Source organism: Littorina saxatilis, linkage group LG6 (assembly GCF_037325665.1).
Source record: "Littorina saxatilis isolate snail1 linkage group LG6, US_GU_Lsax_2.0, whole genome shotgun sequence".
In the NCBI taxonomy this organism is placed as follows: Eukaryota; Metazoa; Mollusca; class Gastropoda; order Littorinimorpha; family Littorinidae; genus Littorina; species Littorina saxatilis.
In genome coordinates this window covers 3,115,921-3,130,949 of record NC_090250.1, presented here as the reverse complement: position 1 = coordinate 3,130,949, position 15,029 = coordinate 3,115,921, and the positions used below count along the sequence as shown (strand labels likewise).

The following is a 15,029-nucleotide window of genomic DNA, read 5'->3' as shown; positions in this document are numbered from 1 at the left end:
GTTTTCAGCCAAGGACTTGTCACTATTACCGTACATAGCACACAAAACAGTAATATTATTATTATCTGGTAGAGTATCAATAGTGGTTGCTCTAACATTCGTGTACAATGGACAGTCAAATAAAAAGTGTTCACAATTTTCAACATGAAAACCACACCTGCAGAAAACATCATTTGTCAAATGTCTTTTAAACATATCTGCATTTAAATCGCTTATCTCTAATCTTAATTTACAATGAATGATTTCTGCTTTTCGAACTTTAGAGTAGACATACGGGGGAATTAGAGGGTCATCTCTGGACAAAAATCTTTTAAAACAACCAATTGAATTCGTTTGTTTTATATGATCAGGTAATTCATTCCATAAAGATGTTGCAGAAGGAAAAAAGGAATGCTTATATAATTCAGTTCTACATCGAAACATTTGCCTATCATATGGTTTGCGTCGGTGGTACGGATTTACTGCTGAAATGAGAGATGGTAAGTAATCAAGTAAGTACACTGGCGCTAGACCATTAACTAATTTAAAATAAACGATCAATTTATGTTTTCTGCGCCGTTCTTGCAGTGTTGTAAAACCTGACTCATTGTAAAGTTTTTGATGGCTTGTTCCACGAACAGCGTACCTATATTCACAACATTAGGACAAAACCGACATACATAAACAACATAACAGCCACCTAGAAGTTATAACGGCACATACAACACGCCGATTACAGTACTGATAGAGAGACAGAGAGAGAGAGAGGGGGGGGTGAGAGAGAGAAAGAGAGAGAGAGAGAGAAAGAGAGAGAGAAAGAGAGAGAGAGAGAGAAAGAGAGAGACAATGACAATGACAATGACAATTCTTTATTTTAAGAGGATAACAGAATAAGCATTGGTATACTTTTTTGCATCTGGCCCTCGCCCTAAAGAGGGACTAAATCTACTATAATAACTACTACTACATACTTACATAATTAGTAAAACAGTATAAGTTTATGTACATAAGTGCATTATATGAAACATTGTAGTTTATAAATGTTCATGACAAGATGCAAAGCAAAAATGTGCAAGTCAATTAGAGTCAGAATACTATGCAATAGTACATCAACTCTGCTAGACAATGGATATTATGCAGAACATTATAATGTCGTGAACAAAACAATAAATCAAAAGTGAGTGACTGTGTCCCAAAGGACATAACAATCAAGAATATACTATTTTCATTAAATGGGATATATATTTGTTTTTGAAAGAATCTGTGCTGGTAGCTTCCCGTAAGGCATTCGGAAGAGCGTTCCAGAGACGGCCACCTGAATAAACTAGACTAGACTTAAATAAGTCTATCCTAGGAAGAGGAGTGTTAAATTTCATAAGGTGGTGTGAATTCTTCAAAGAGAACTTTGAACAAATGGTTTGGGGTAGAGTTTCGGATATAATTCTATGCATAAAGAATCCTTTGTTAAAAAGCAGTCTTGACTTTAGAGGTAAGATCCCTAAATGTATGTAGTCTAACTCTGTGAGGGTAGTGTGCTTTAGTAATACTACTTTTAGCGCTCTGTTATGTAATCTGCTAATTTGTTTTTGGGAATTTTCACTTGCTGAGTCCCATAGAGTGGATGCATAATCAATAACAGATTGAGTATGAGCAATGAAGAATGACTTTCTGGTGTGGCAGTTCAGGAAGTGTTTAATTCTAGATAAGAGATACACTTTCTTTGACACCACTTTACTAAGTTGCTCTATGTGGGTTGACCAAGACAAGTTGTTATCGATATTAACACCCAGCAGTTTGTGATGGTCGACTTTTTCCACTATTTCACCATATATCATTAAAGCAGGACCAGCTGAACAAATATTCTGGCGTTTTTGTCTTGTTGTTATGACCATATATTTGGTTTGGTTTTCTTTGGAATAAGAGACATATGGTTTAGTTCAGTCCATTCTGTCAACTGGTTTAAACTCCTTTGAATTGATTCTGATAAGCGAGTTAAATTTGTGTTGCTGGAATGAATTGTGGTGTCATCTGCAAAAAGTTCACATACATTTTGCATATGTAGGGGGAGGTCATTAATGTATATAGAGAACAGGAGGGGTCCTAAAACCGATCATTGTGGTACACCGTATTTTACTTCTTGCATGCTCGACGCCGAGGCGTTTGTTAGTACAGTTTGTTGTCTGCCGGTGAGAAATGAACTAATAAGTTTGACAGTTTCGATTCCGACGCCATACAATGCGAATTTCCTCAGTAATAGCGTGTGATCAATAACGTCAAAGGCTTTAGCAAAATCAACAAAAATGGCACCACAGAATTCATTGTCCTTTATTGATCAACAAGAGAAACTAAGGCAGTATGGCAGGAATGGTTAGCTCTAAAACCCGATTGTTTAGGGTGAAGTAAATTGTTTTGGTTAAAATGCGTTAGAATATGTTTGTTAATGTGTTTTTCAAGTGGTTTTGATAAAACAGACAATATTGAAATTGGCCTATAGTTTGATGGGTCTTTTTTTGTCGCCTGATTTAAACAGAGGAATGACTTTAGCCTGTTTCAGGGCGACTGGGAAATAATTTTTGTCTAAACACAGATTATAAAGGTAAGTGAGTGTTTAAGAAATTACAGGGGCTGACAATTTAAGAATCCTACCATCGAGGCCGTCGATTCCCCGGACGCCTGTTTGCTTAAGGTGTGTAAGTGAGTAAAAAACTTCAGGTACTGTAGGTAGAGGAATATTCGCTTGACTTGAAACTTTTTTTGACTGACAATATTCTTCTAAAACTTTCAAATTGTTCAATTAGGACTTATCATTTGTAATCACTTTTTCAGCTATTTTAGAAAAATGAATGTTTAAATCATCAGGGGATATGTCCTTAACACAACTTGAATGACTGGCAATCTTTTTATTTGTAAGTTCATTTATTGCTTTCCATATATTCTTTGAATTTTGCTTTGATGACGCTAGGTCATGAAAGTACTTGGTCTTCTGTGTTCGTTTAAGTGAGTTTACTTTATTTCTCTGTTCTCTATACTCCGCTTCCTTGCCAACTGATTTTAAGAAATCACGATGGCCAATAGCATCTTGTAATTCAGTATCAAACCATTTAGGTTTTACTATTTGCTTGACTCTCTTAATTCTCCACGGGGCATGTTTATCGTATATTTCTGTAAAGACATTTATCCAGTGTGTTATTGCATCATCAGGATCCGTATAATTATAAACATCAGAGAGAGAAGAATTACTTAAGTCTACAAGAAAGGCGTTCTCGTTAAATTTAGTAAAGGAGCGGTACTTTACTGTCTTGTAACCAACTTTGGGGATTTTTACACCCTTTCTTGACCACGTGAGACAAACAGGAAAATGATCACTACAGCCGCTGGTTGGAACACAAACTTCTGCAACGTTACGGGTGTTAGAAACATAGACATGATCTATCAAAGTGCTTGTAGATGCAGTAACCCTAGTAGGGGTGTTCACGACTTGTTTGAGATCATAAAGGTTGAACATATCTAACCATGGTTTATTTTGTTTTAATAAATCAATATTAAAATCTCCTAAGAGAATGGTTTCTTTTGATTCTAACAAAGCAGCATCTAACATATGTGAACATTTGTCCGTCCAGTTTACACGTTCTGCTGGATTTCTATAGCAGAAACCAATAAGCATTGGAGGTGCCTTTTTTAATTTGACCTCGATCCAGACGGATTCCACAAACTGTTCTAAATGTGTTAAACGTGTGTAAGTCAATGATTCACTTATATACACAAGCAATCCAGTTTCTTTACATTGTTGGGGGTTTCTGCGTACAACACTGTAACCTGGAACACAAACCTCAGAATCCGAAATCGTGTCAGATAGTCTTGATTCTGTAAACCCCATAACATGAAAATGTGTTCCTGAGTTTAAAAGCATGGTGGAAACCTCGTGTAATTTATTAATTGCATGGTTGATATTAAGGTGTCCAATACGAAGACCCTCTTTTGTGGGCCATGAGGTAGAAGAATTACTCATGATAAATCTCAAAACAGTGTTTTCACGTTTTAAGAAGAAAAAAATAGAGAGAAAAAAAGCTACACTACTTTACACAAAGAGAAATAAGTAGACTTAAGAGTAACAAGAATTAACCAGAGCAGATTAACTCAAATTCAACGAGTAAAATGACCCGACAGTGAATAACTGAAACACCAGTAGTCACATTAATGACAGGCGAAGATGAGTGACGAGAATAAAGGGCCTTTCACACAGTCCCAACTTGATAATAGCGGACACAGTATCAGATCAGAATCATCAGTAACTGATTTAACTCTGAGCGTTTTTTGGATTCACAAAATGTATCGACACAGTCATCAGTTGTAATAGAGTTCAGATTCTCAAGAGATCTTCACAGGTTAAGGCTAGAGTGCAAGGAAAGCTTAATTAAGAATATTCACAGATTCACTTGCATAATTGCCTTTAAGCACACGCTGTAGACCTAAAAGAATAATCAGTCACTGCTAATATACTTTGAAGAAATGAATTGTCAGTTTGTTACCAAACTCTCTGTCTTTCAAAACTGCAAACGTTTCCTCTGCAACAACGTTATTTTGCTCACTTTAAGGCGGTAAGAACACCTTAGTTTTTGGCTCACGTAAGTGTAGCCTATGCGATGATAAACTTTGTCTGTCTGTGCGTGTGTGTGTGTGTGTGTGTGTGTGTATGTGATAGAAACTTTAACATTTGAAGACGTCACATTATGGCGCAAGAAGCCTTGGTTTTCTTATAAATACTTATGCACATTTTAGCAACCAAAATCAGACAATTTAATTCTTTCAACAGAGTTGCATGCATTTTTCGATTTTTAACTCCAAACATGATTTCGTGCACCGTTAACTTTATCTGTTTATCCAAATGTACCCAAATATAAAATTCAATTTGTTTCCAAAACTCAAGCACCACTGGGCAAAAAGAAAAAAACCCGCTATCATGTACATGTATTATCTTAATGCGGTCTTTCCCCTGTTAGTGTCATCAGTGTAGGCGTAATTGGTATGATTGTTTCATCAATTCTTCTCCTATCCGCTGGCTTTAAATCTGTTTCCGACAAATATCGGGATTTCATTTATGCAAATTTCAACGTCGCCATCATTTCTATTATCAAAACGGCAATTCAGCTGTTTTCCAATGCACGATTATTATAATTGATATAATGTTATGATTGTTCCGCAACTTTTCCGTCGTGACAACCATAAGAGCGACTCTTCAATTGTTAGCTGTGCTTCGCTCATCACTTTTCTTGGGTTTCCTGTCAAAAGCGAACACAGCGAACGATAGAAGGCAAATAACAATTTGACTCGTAACGACAAGGAGATCCGTCTTCACGCGAACTCTCAGCAGCAGCGTTGTTCACAACTGTTCATAGTTTCTGATTGAATAGGAACATGGAAGAAGGTAATGTTTTGTTTGTCAGTGTGTGTGTGTGTGTGTGTGTGTGTGTGTGTGTGTGTGTGTGTGTGTGTATGTGTATGTGTGTGTGTGTGTGTGTGTGTGTGTGTGTGTGTGTATGTGTGTGTGTGTGTGTGTGTGTGTGTGTGTGTCTGTGTGTGTCTGTGTGTGTGTGTGTGTCTGTTCGTCGGCCCTGACTGTTGTCGTTTCTTTAATATACATATTAATACATATATGTTTAAACAATGTGCATTGTTGATTGAGTAGAAACACGGAAGAAGATTGGGGTTCGTTTGTCGCCTGATTGTGTGTGTTTTTGCTTTTATTTTTTTTAACAATTTGCAGCGTTGAATGTTTCTTTTATTTTAGACGAACATGAATATTTGTGTGTACAATGTAATACTTTGTTCAGAGATGTCGCATTAACAGTTTGAATGGAGTTCTTAAATGTGTATGTTGTGTTTTTAATGTAGAACACTTTTTGTGGAACTGGACTTAGACCACTCGCCCTAGTAGTAGTAGAGGTAGTAGTAGTGGTTGGGCTAGTGGTAAGGCGTCCGCCACGTGATCGGGAGGTCGTGGGTTCGAACCCCGGCCGGGTCATACCTAAGACTTTCAAATTGGCAATCTAGTGGCTGCTCCGTCTGGCGTCTGGCATTAGGCTATGGGGTTAGTGCTAGGAATGGTTGGTCCGGTGTCAGAATAATGTGACTGGGTGAGACATGAAGCCTGTGCTGCGACTTCTGTCTTGTGTGTGGCGCACGTTATATGTCAAAGCAGCACCGCTGTGGTTGTTGGTTTTGCTGCTGCTGCCGCTTCTGTTCCAGCATGTGAAAATAAAGTTATATTCAAGTACTAAAATGACAGAAATAACTCGACAGAAAGCGCAGCATAAAATATACCACACTCTTGCCCCCCCCCCCCCACCCACCCACACACACTTGATATCTCTGTCCGTGAACTGACTCAAGAGAGAAAACTCCGATAACACAGCAGCCTTTGTGTTTTCCAGCCGACACAACAACGCCCAAAGCAATCCGACAAACAACTACACCCTGGAAGTGCCTGGTGTGCCCCAAAGTGGAACACTTGCTCCACAACCTTGAACCAGACGACTTAAAGGCCCATTTCGTGCAGGAGGGGATCCTCGACTGGGATAGTATCGACCATATTCAAAATGGCGACCGTAGTGCCACCCGGCGGGCGAGAACGGAACGACTGTTGGGTCTGCTACAACCTTTGCTAGATTGCAGCGATGATTGGACAAGTAATTTGTTTTCTACTTTAGTATGGAGGCATATGTGATATGGCATAGCGAGTGCAACTATTTTCCTAGTCTTTGCCAACGGAGAATAATATGCTAATATGCTGGAGAGAGAGAGTGTGAGAGAGACCGACAGACAGACAGACAGACAGACAGACAGACAGACATAACGAGAAAAGGAGAGAGAGAGAGAGAGAGAGAGAGAGAGAGAGAGAGAGAAAGAGAGAGGGAGAGAGAGATAGGGAGAGAGGGAGAGAGAGAGAAAGAGAGAGAGAAATAAAGTGAGAGAGATAAAGAAAGTGAGAGAGATAAAGAAAGAGAGAGAGAAACCGGCAGGCAGACAGACAGACAAACAGAAATAGTTAAAGAAAGAGAGAGAGAGAGAGAGAGAGAGAGAGAGAGAGAGAGAAAGAGAGAGATACATATACAGACAGACAGAGGCAGAGAGACAGACACAGATTGAGAGAGACAGACATATTGAGAGAGACAGAGAGACATACAGAAAGACATACAGAAAGACATACAGACATACATACATACATACATACATACAGACAGACAGACAGACAGTCAGACACACAAACAGACACACAGACAGACAGAGGCAGAGAGACAGATACAAAGAGAGATGACAGAGAGAGAGTGAAAGCGTATCTTAAACTTGACAATTGAAGCACATAATACCAAATCAAAATGTTTTCCTCACGCTTCAGTAATTTACAATGGCTATACTGTCTTTTGTCCTCACAGGCGGAAGCGTGTGGTGTTCTTTTATTCGGACACTGAAGACCGAGGGTTACCATGACACTGTGGAGTTTTTGGGAGAATTTGGTAATTCATCTTCATCCCTCGTCTTGTCTGTCTCTGTTGTTGTCTATTTATAAATAATGTCAGATTAAGTACAGTAGAAGGAAATAAAAGATTACTTTCGTAATAACATCCGGAAGAAGGCAGTTTGCCGAAATATTGAAAAAAGACAAATATATCCTGGTTACTGATGTGTCCACTTTTGTATCAATGTTGAAAATATAAGATGTAAACTTAAATATCACTTTTTGTTGTTGTAATCTTTCCCATTATCAATCAGAAATTTCCATATGGCAAGAAACCAACCCCCCGCGGGTTAGGGGGAAGAATTTACCCGATGCTCCCCAGCATGTCGTAAGAGGCGACTAACGGATTCTGTTTCTCCTTTTACCCTTGTTAAGTGTTTCTTGTATAGAATATAGTCAATGTTTGTAAAGATTTTAGTCAAGCAGTATGTAAAAAATGTTAAGTCCTTTGTACTGGAAACTTGCATTCTCCCAGTAAGGTAATATATTGTACTACGTTGCAAGCCCCTGGAGCAAATTTTTGATTAGTGCTTTAGTGAACAAGAAACAATTGACAAGTGGCTCTATCCCATCTCCCCCCTTTCCCCGTCGCGATATAACCTTCGTGGTTGAAAACGACGTTAAACACCAAATAAATAAAGAAAGAAAAGCAAGAAACCTTCGTTTTCTGAAAAATAACAACATCGGTTTGTTTTGTTACTAAACTTGCAGAGAATGAGGAAATATAGCTGCTTTTGTTATATTTAATAAAGGAAATCTTCTTTAACATAAGAACTTCATCTGCTTCATTATTGTGTTAAAGTGGTTCTATCTAAAACCCTGATATTAATTGGGCTAAATCGACTTAACGAAGCTCGCTGCATGAAGCTTTGGCACTGAATTTTCCAAAAGAAGATTTTGCGAAGTTTACGTCTGGCTCAACATCTCGCTCAATTAAGGACAACTTTAACATCCAGGTGATATTCCTAATGTACTGCACTTGGTTGTAATACAGTCTTATGGCTCAATTTGTTTCTTACTTCTTTTTCTCTCCTTTTAAGGTGAAACACTGCGAATTTTGCTGGTGGGGAAGACAGGGAGCGGGAAGAGCTCGACAGGGAACACGATAGTGGGCAGGGAAGTGTTTGAGACAGGCATGGACTGTTGCTCTGTTACCATAAAGTCAGTGCAACAGCACGTGCAACTAGGAGCAACCCTTGTGCAGGTGACCTAAATAGGATCTCTGTCTGTGGGTGTGTCACTGTCTGTCTCTGTCTCCCTTTTATCTCTCTCTTTTTTTCCCTTTGAAACACGATAGTCCTCCCCCCCTCTCTCTGTCTGTCTGTCTGTCTACCTCTCTCTCTCTGTCTGTCTGTCTGTCTCCCTCCCTCTTTTGTCTGTCTGTCTGTCTCTCTCTGTCTCTCTCTGTCTGTCTCTGTCTGTCTGTCTGTCTGTCTCTCTCTCTCTCTCTCTCTTTTCCAAACGGTGACTACAGCAAAACGTACAGCTGGGAGCAACCTTTGTTCATGTGACCTAGAATCTAATTCTATGTTCTGTCTTTATCTCTGTCTGGCCGTCTTTCTCTGAAAGACTCAAACTACATGTATACAATGGGAAAGCCAACTTTTTCTGTATTTATAATTGGTTTACTTCTGCACCTTTTTACATTTAGTCAAGTTTTGACTAAATGTTTTAACGTAGAGGGGGGAATCGAGACGAGGGTCGTGGTGTAAGTAAGTGTGCAAGTAAAAAGGGTATTGTAGTTGTACATATATTACTTTAGATATTTTTTTGTTATCATGGGTTTTATAAATTTTCTTCTCTTCTTCTTTTATAATTATTAATTAATGACCTATATGTGCTGATGACCAATTTAATTTCCTTTGTTGGATCAATAAAATGTTATGAGTTATGAGTTATGAGTTATGAGTGTGTGTGTGTGTGTGTGTGTGTGTGTCTCTGTGTGTGTGTGTGTGTGTGTAGAGCGATTCAGACTAAACTACTGGACCGATCTTTATGAAATTTGACATGAGAGTTCCTGGGTATGAAATCCCCGAACGTTTTTTTCATTTTTTTGATAAATGTCTTTGATGACGTCATATCCGGCTTTTCGTGAAAGTTGAGGCGGCACTGTCACGCCCTCATTTTTCAACCAAATTGGTTGAAATTTTGGTCAAGTAATCTTCGACGAAGCCCGGACTTCGGTATTGCATTTCAGCTTGGTGGCTTAAAAATTAATTAATGACTTTGGTCATTAAAAATCTGAAAATTGTAAAAAAAAAATTTTTTTATAAAACGATCCAAATTTACGTTCATCTTATTCTCCATCATTTTCTGATTCCAAAAACATATAAATATGTTATATTTGGATTAAACACAAGTTCTGAAAATTAAAAATATAAAAATTATTATCACAATTAAATTGTCGAAATCAATTTAAAAACACTTTCATCTTATTCCTTGTCGGTTCCTGATTCCAAAAACATATAGATATGATATGTTTGGATTAAAAACACGCTCAGAAAGTTAAAACAAAGAGAGGTACAGAAAAGCGTGCTATCCTTCTTAGCGCAACTACTACTCCGCTCTTCTTGTCAATTTCACTGCCTTTGCCATGAGCGGTGGACTGACGATGCTACGAGTATACGGTCTTGCTGAAAAATGGCATTGCGTTCAGTTTCATTCTGTGAGTTCGACAGCTACTTGACTAAATGTTGTATTTTCGCCTTACGCGACTTGTTTTTTAATCAATGTATTCATACGACCGTGTGCTTCAACTGAGTTGCATATAATCTACATGTATCACAGGTCATGGACTCCCCAGGACTGTTCGACACGTCCAAGACTCACGAGGACACGGCGAGGGAGGTGGTCAAGGCTCTGTGTGACCAGGCCCCGGGTCCTCACGCCATCCTCTACGTCATCCCGCTCTGTGGCGGCCGGTTCACTGAAGAGGAGTTCAACACATACAACCGCCTCAAGGTTGGTGCACGATTTATTTTTTTTGTATTTTGGCGTAGAATATGGTCAAATACGTACCAGACAGTTATGGTCAAAGTGGATGCTTTATAAGCCAATTGATGCAAATGGGCAGTAATTAAAATACGAGCAACGGTTGCGATATTGTTAGATATCTCACGAGCTGCGTTTTTGCAATTTTAGCAAACGAATATTTCTTTTTGTTTTTGCAGAAAATAGAAATGCATGCACATTTTTCTCTCTTTTGTTCTCGCGGAGACTTGGGACAGGCTTTTCTTCAGGGAAAAAATCAACTCGAATTTCCGTTAGGAAAACCTAACAGGACTATATGAGATGACCGTACTTTGCTATAGCTTTCGCAAAACACAATGCAACATTGTAACACCCTATATCTTATCTTAATTTTTCGTTTGTGATTCAATTAAAAAAAAACTCTTGTTTCTCACAACTTCAAGGTCTACTTCGGCGACACCATCACACAACACATGGTGGTGCTCTTCACGTACGGCGACCAGCTTGCCAGGGGGAAGACCACCATCGAGAAGTATCTCTCCAAAGCTCCGGAGTCGCTGAGACGAGTTCTCCAAGAGTGCGGCAACCGCTACATCGTCTTCAACAACAGCGGGACGGACAGGGAGCAGGTCTCCGGCCTTCTGGACATTGTCCGCCACATGGTGGACGACCATCAGGTCAACGGAGGACCTGGGTACCACACTGCGTATCCTAGGGAGACGGGACACAAGCTTCAGGAGCTCATCAACAGGCAAGTTGGGCAATATTTTTGCATGCTTTGGGTAAGATTTGTCTATGATTTTGTCATGATTTTGCAAGATTTTGGCGTGACTGGTAGATTTTGGCATAATTTTGGTTCCATATTTGCCAAAATCATTTCTTTTATCTCAAGGGTTTTAGTCGTAGCCGGTGGTTTTAGAAGGATGCCACACAAGGTACCCCAGATAGCCAGGCAACAGGCTTCAAATGTTGATCAACAGGCGAGATTTTGTATAAGATTTGGCAAGATTTGTAAGGGTTTTGGCCCCAGCGGGCATCAAAACAGAACGAAACTAGAGACACACCCCTGGTAATTGCACACACCGTGACCCTACACCTAACAAACCATCACAAACTCATAACTTTTGGTAATGAAGTGAATAATACTGTAAAATACCCTTTTTTCCGCTTTTTAACCTTTGAAACTTCCTCCCTTTAAATACATTATTTACTGAGATTTGTTCCTTCTAAATATCTTTTTAACCTCCCTCTACGCTGTGAACTCCTTTCAAAAAGAACAACTGGGTTTTATCAGAATACCAAAATAATATACAGTCGAACCTTTCTAAAGAGGCCACCAAGGGACTGAGCGAAAGTGGTCTCTTTAGACAGATGGTCTCTTTAGACAGGTGATTTAAATAGTCGTAAAAACCGTCGGGGATCCTTTGTGGTGGTCTTAAGGTCAGGTGGTCTTAAGGGCAGGTGGTCTTAAGGGCAGGTTTGACTGTATATGTCTTGGGTGTATTTGTCTTACAGAATGTCCAAAGCACTCTTACCAAATGTGCATCTTATGATCATTAACAGGCAAGTTGGGTGCGTCAAAGAAAATGTTCATTTTAATGTACCATAATGGACAATAAAGTAGTGATATTGTTATTGGTATGCTTCACTGCAGGCGGACGCGGGAAGCAGAAGAGCGAGAACTCACAAACAAGAAACACGTGCAAGAACTGAAAGAGGACAAGGACAGGGCAGAGAAGAGCGAGAGAGCCAAGGAAACTGAGAGACGCCGCGCTCAGCTGCAGAGAGACCAGGCCGAGAAGAAAGTCTGCGAGAAGACAGAGGAGCTGAAGATCGTCGCGGAGGAGAAGAAGAAAGCGGAGCTGAAGGCGAAGGAGCTGGAGGAAGAGATTGAACAGGCGGAGCTGGCGATACAACGAGAGAAGCTTCAGTCCTCGACAAAGATGAACCAGGTCAGATATATACCCCTGTAAAGTCTGTCCGTAATTTAGCCCGAAGTAGATTTCGCGAAGTCTTTTACGGAAAGCTTCAGTCCTCGAAAAAGATGAACCAGGTCAGATACCCCTGTAAAGTCTGTCCGTATTTTACCTCGAAGTGGACTTCGCGAAGTCTTTACCGAAAATTCAGTCCAAGACCATGACGAACCAGGTCAGATACCCCTGAACAGTCTGTCCCTAATTGAGCCCGAAGTGGACTTCGCGAAGTCTTTACCGAAAATTCAGTCCAAGACCAATACGAACCAGGTCAGATACCCCTGGACAGTCTGTCCCTAATTGAGCCCGAAGTAGACTTCGTGAAGTCTTTACCGAAAATTCAGTCCAAGACCAATATGAACCAGGTCAGATACCCCTGGACAGTCTGTCCCTAATTGAGCCCGAAGTAGACTTCGCGAAGTCTTTTACTGAAAATTCGGTGCCAAAGGGTCGTACAGCCTGCTTCACGAAGAATGCATGTATTTCGCTAAAATAATTCGAGGCTTAAACACTCCCTGATTATGATGTTTGACCGTAGGTTAAAGTTATGTATGGCTAAAGAGATAAGCAAGTAAGCAAAAAGCGCACACTTTGCAACAAAACTGTCAATATATCATTTTATTATAACATTCAATTACGGCTTTGTATTTATGCAACTGAATAAAAAAAAACTGTTTTAAGCATATCATTTTAACCAACCACGCAGGTGACCAACACAAACCAGCAAGCCAACCTCAACCGTATGAACATGCTGCTGGAGAGGATCGAGTTCCACAAGAAAGAAGCTCGGACCCTCAGACGTAACGCCAACATCCAGCTCGGACTTACACCCATCACTCTAGGGATTAGTGCCGCGGGCATCGGTTGGAAGAGGAACAAGGCAGATCTTCTAGACTCCGACTGTCTCAGACTCAATGACGCCGTGGATATCCTTGAGCAGGTTAGTAGGCCCTTCTTTACTGCTTCTCCTCTCGCCTGTCTGGAGAACTTTGGGTGTTCTCACTTCGTATGTTTTATTTTTTTTATGTTTAGGGTTGTTGTCATAATTATGTTGTTTGGTTCTTTTAAGAGCAGATGAACCACACTTTTCCATCCATTGTTAAATTGTGGACAATGGACAATAAATGATCTTATATCTTATGTCTCATGACTTTTATCTGTTCTTCTCTTTCTTTCTTACTTTCCTGGGTAATGTTGAACTTTAGCGTTGAAAACTCTTAGCTCAGAATCCACTGCAATTTAAGCCTCCAATTTTGCAGAAGCTGCTCTTGTAAACATAAAAAGTCATTTTAGATACCTTTGAAGTTACGGAATGAACTTTACATTGATTTTAGAAGGAAAACATCGGCGTGCAGCCATGTTCGAAGGAAGGGAGGCAATTCTGTCGATATTACGTATGCATTTTTTTTCTCGTAATTTCTATCGATCAAATCACCAAATTGAATTATTATGATTAAGTTTGGAGCTCAATCCATCAATTAATTTAACGAAAAATATTCTTTGATTTAATTTAATGAAGGATGTATAGGCCCTATTGAGTCAAAGCAACAAACAAAATTCTGTCGTGTCTGATCCTGTTTGTCCACTGTAATATGGCCGTTGGGTGGAGGCTCAAGGAAACGTGTTTTGTCCTAAAGCAAACATTCCAAAACGTTTAACCTTTCTCGGCTTTTTAGATATTTTTAAAATATTTTTTATATTTCATTTTATTGTGGATCAGATCAACGACGTGATGGAGGCGGCCAAAGACCCGGACCTGTCGCCCGAGGAGTCCCAGAAGATGCTCGCTGAGGTGGCCGAGCTGGAGAACGAGTACATCGACATTGTGGAGGAAGTGACGGCATTGGATGAAGTGTACTGATATGACGTGTGATCCGAAAAGATGCTCGCGTATGTCAGCATTGCGGTGGGAGGTGACTTCACTAATTGAAATACACTGACAGATGAAATTATTTTCTAAAAAAAAGAAATCCAAGAAGATGCTCGTTGAAATGGCTGAGCTTTAAAAACAAAACAAAGGTCAGCATCGTGAAGAAAGTGGCGTCAGTAGACGAATACGTATGTCTCGTTCAATATTGGCGAGACTTTTGTCAGAGCCATCCATCTCAGTTTCATACTACCGTTGTAATAATTATGAAATGGAATCCAAAAAGGCGCCGAACAATTCGTCTCTTGGTCCAAGGGATCAGAAATGATATATATTATAAATGGAGTGAGAGCGCACAGGCTCATTTCTTAATACATCGATACAAAGCATATTAGGACAGTAGAAAATCACACCGATTTGGAAAAGAAACTAACAATCTTCCGACCATAAAAGACATATAAAGCGTGCTGAAATCCAAGTCTTATTAAAACAAGAAATTCCTCCGAGGTAGGAAAGACACCCCCGTCCTTAGCATTCTCACTGCCACCAACTGAGCAGGCACTGCTAACAAGTGTGGTTATTTCCCTTTGACCATTAATATGTCCCTCTATAAGTCCTTGTAGAATCTTAATCCACCAATAACTCCCTAACCGTGTGTTTGACTGGTCCCAATTTTTGTAAGGACCGTCTCAGGAATGTATAGAACCTGTTCACCAAGTTTGGT

The 15,029-nt window shown here is 39.7% G+C and overlaps 1 protein-coding gene across 1 annotated transcript; it reads left to right on the top strand.

Annotated features, from left to right (window-relative positions):
- Positions 1-5,298: 5,298 nt before the first annotated feature.
- LOC138968070 (GTPase IMAP family member 9-like) lies at positions 5,299-14,466 on the top strand. The gene is made up of 9 exons (XM_070340635.1): positions 5,299-5,404; positions 6,411-6,665; positions 7,413-7,493; positions 8,536-8,699; positions 10,283-10,456; positions 10,909-11,216; positions 12,120-12,417; positions 13,145-13,378; positions 14,159-14,466. The coding sequence occupies exons 1-9, from the start codon at positions 5,395-5,397 to the stop codon at positions 14,297-14,299; spliced, it is 1,665 nt and encodes a 554-aa protein (XP_070196736.1). The 5' UTR covers positions 5,299-5,394; the 3' UTR covers positions 14,300-14,466.
- Positions 14,467-15,029: the final 563 nt, after the last annotated feature.

What these genes read in the sequence shown, in the direction of transcription:
- LOC138968070 (XM_070340635.1), top strand. An exon ending in GGAGTTTTTGGGAGAATTTG is followed by an intron (nt 7,494 to 8,535) that starts GTAATTCATCTT and finishes TCTCCTTTTAAG; the next exon opens with GTGAAACACTGCGAATTTTG. An exon ending in ACACATACAACCGCCTCAAG is followed by an intron (nt 10,457 to 10,908) that starts GTTGGTGCACGA and finishes CACAACTTCAAG; the next exon opens with GTCTACTTCGGCGACACCAT.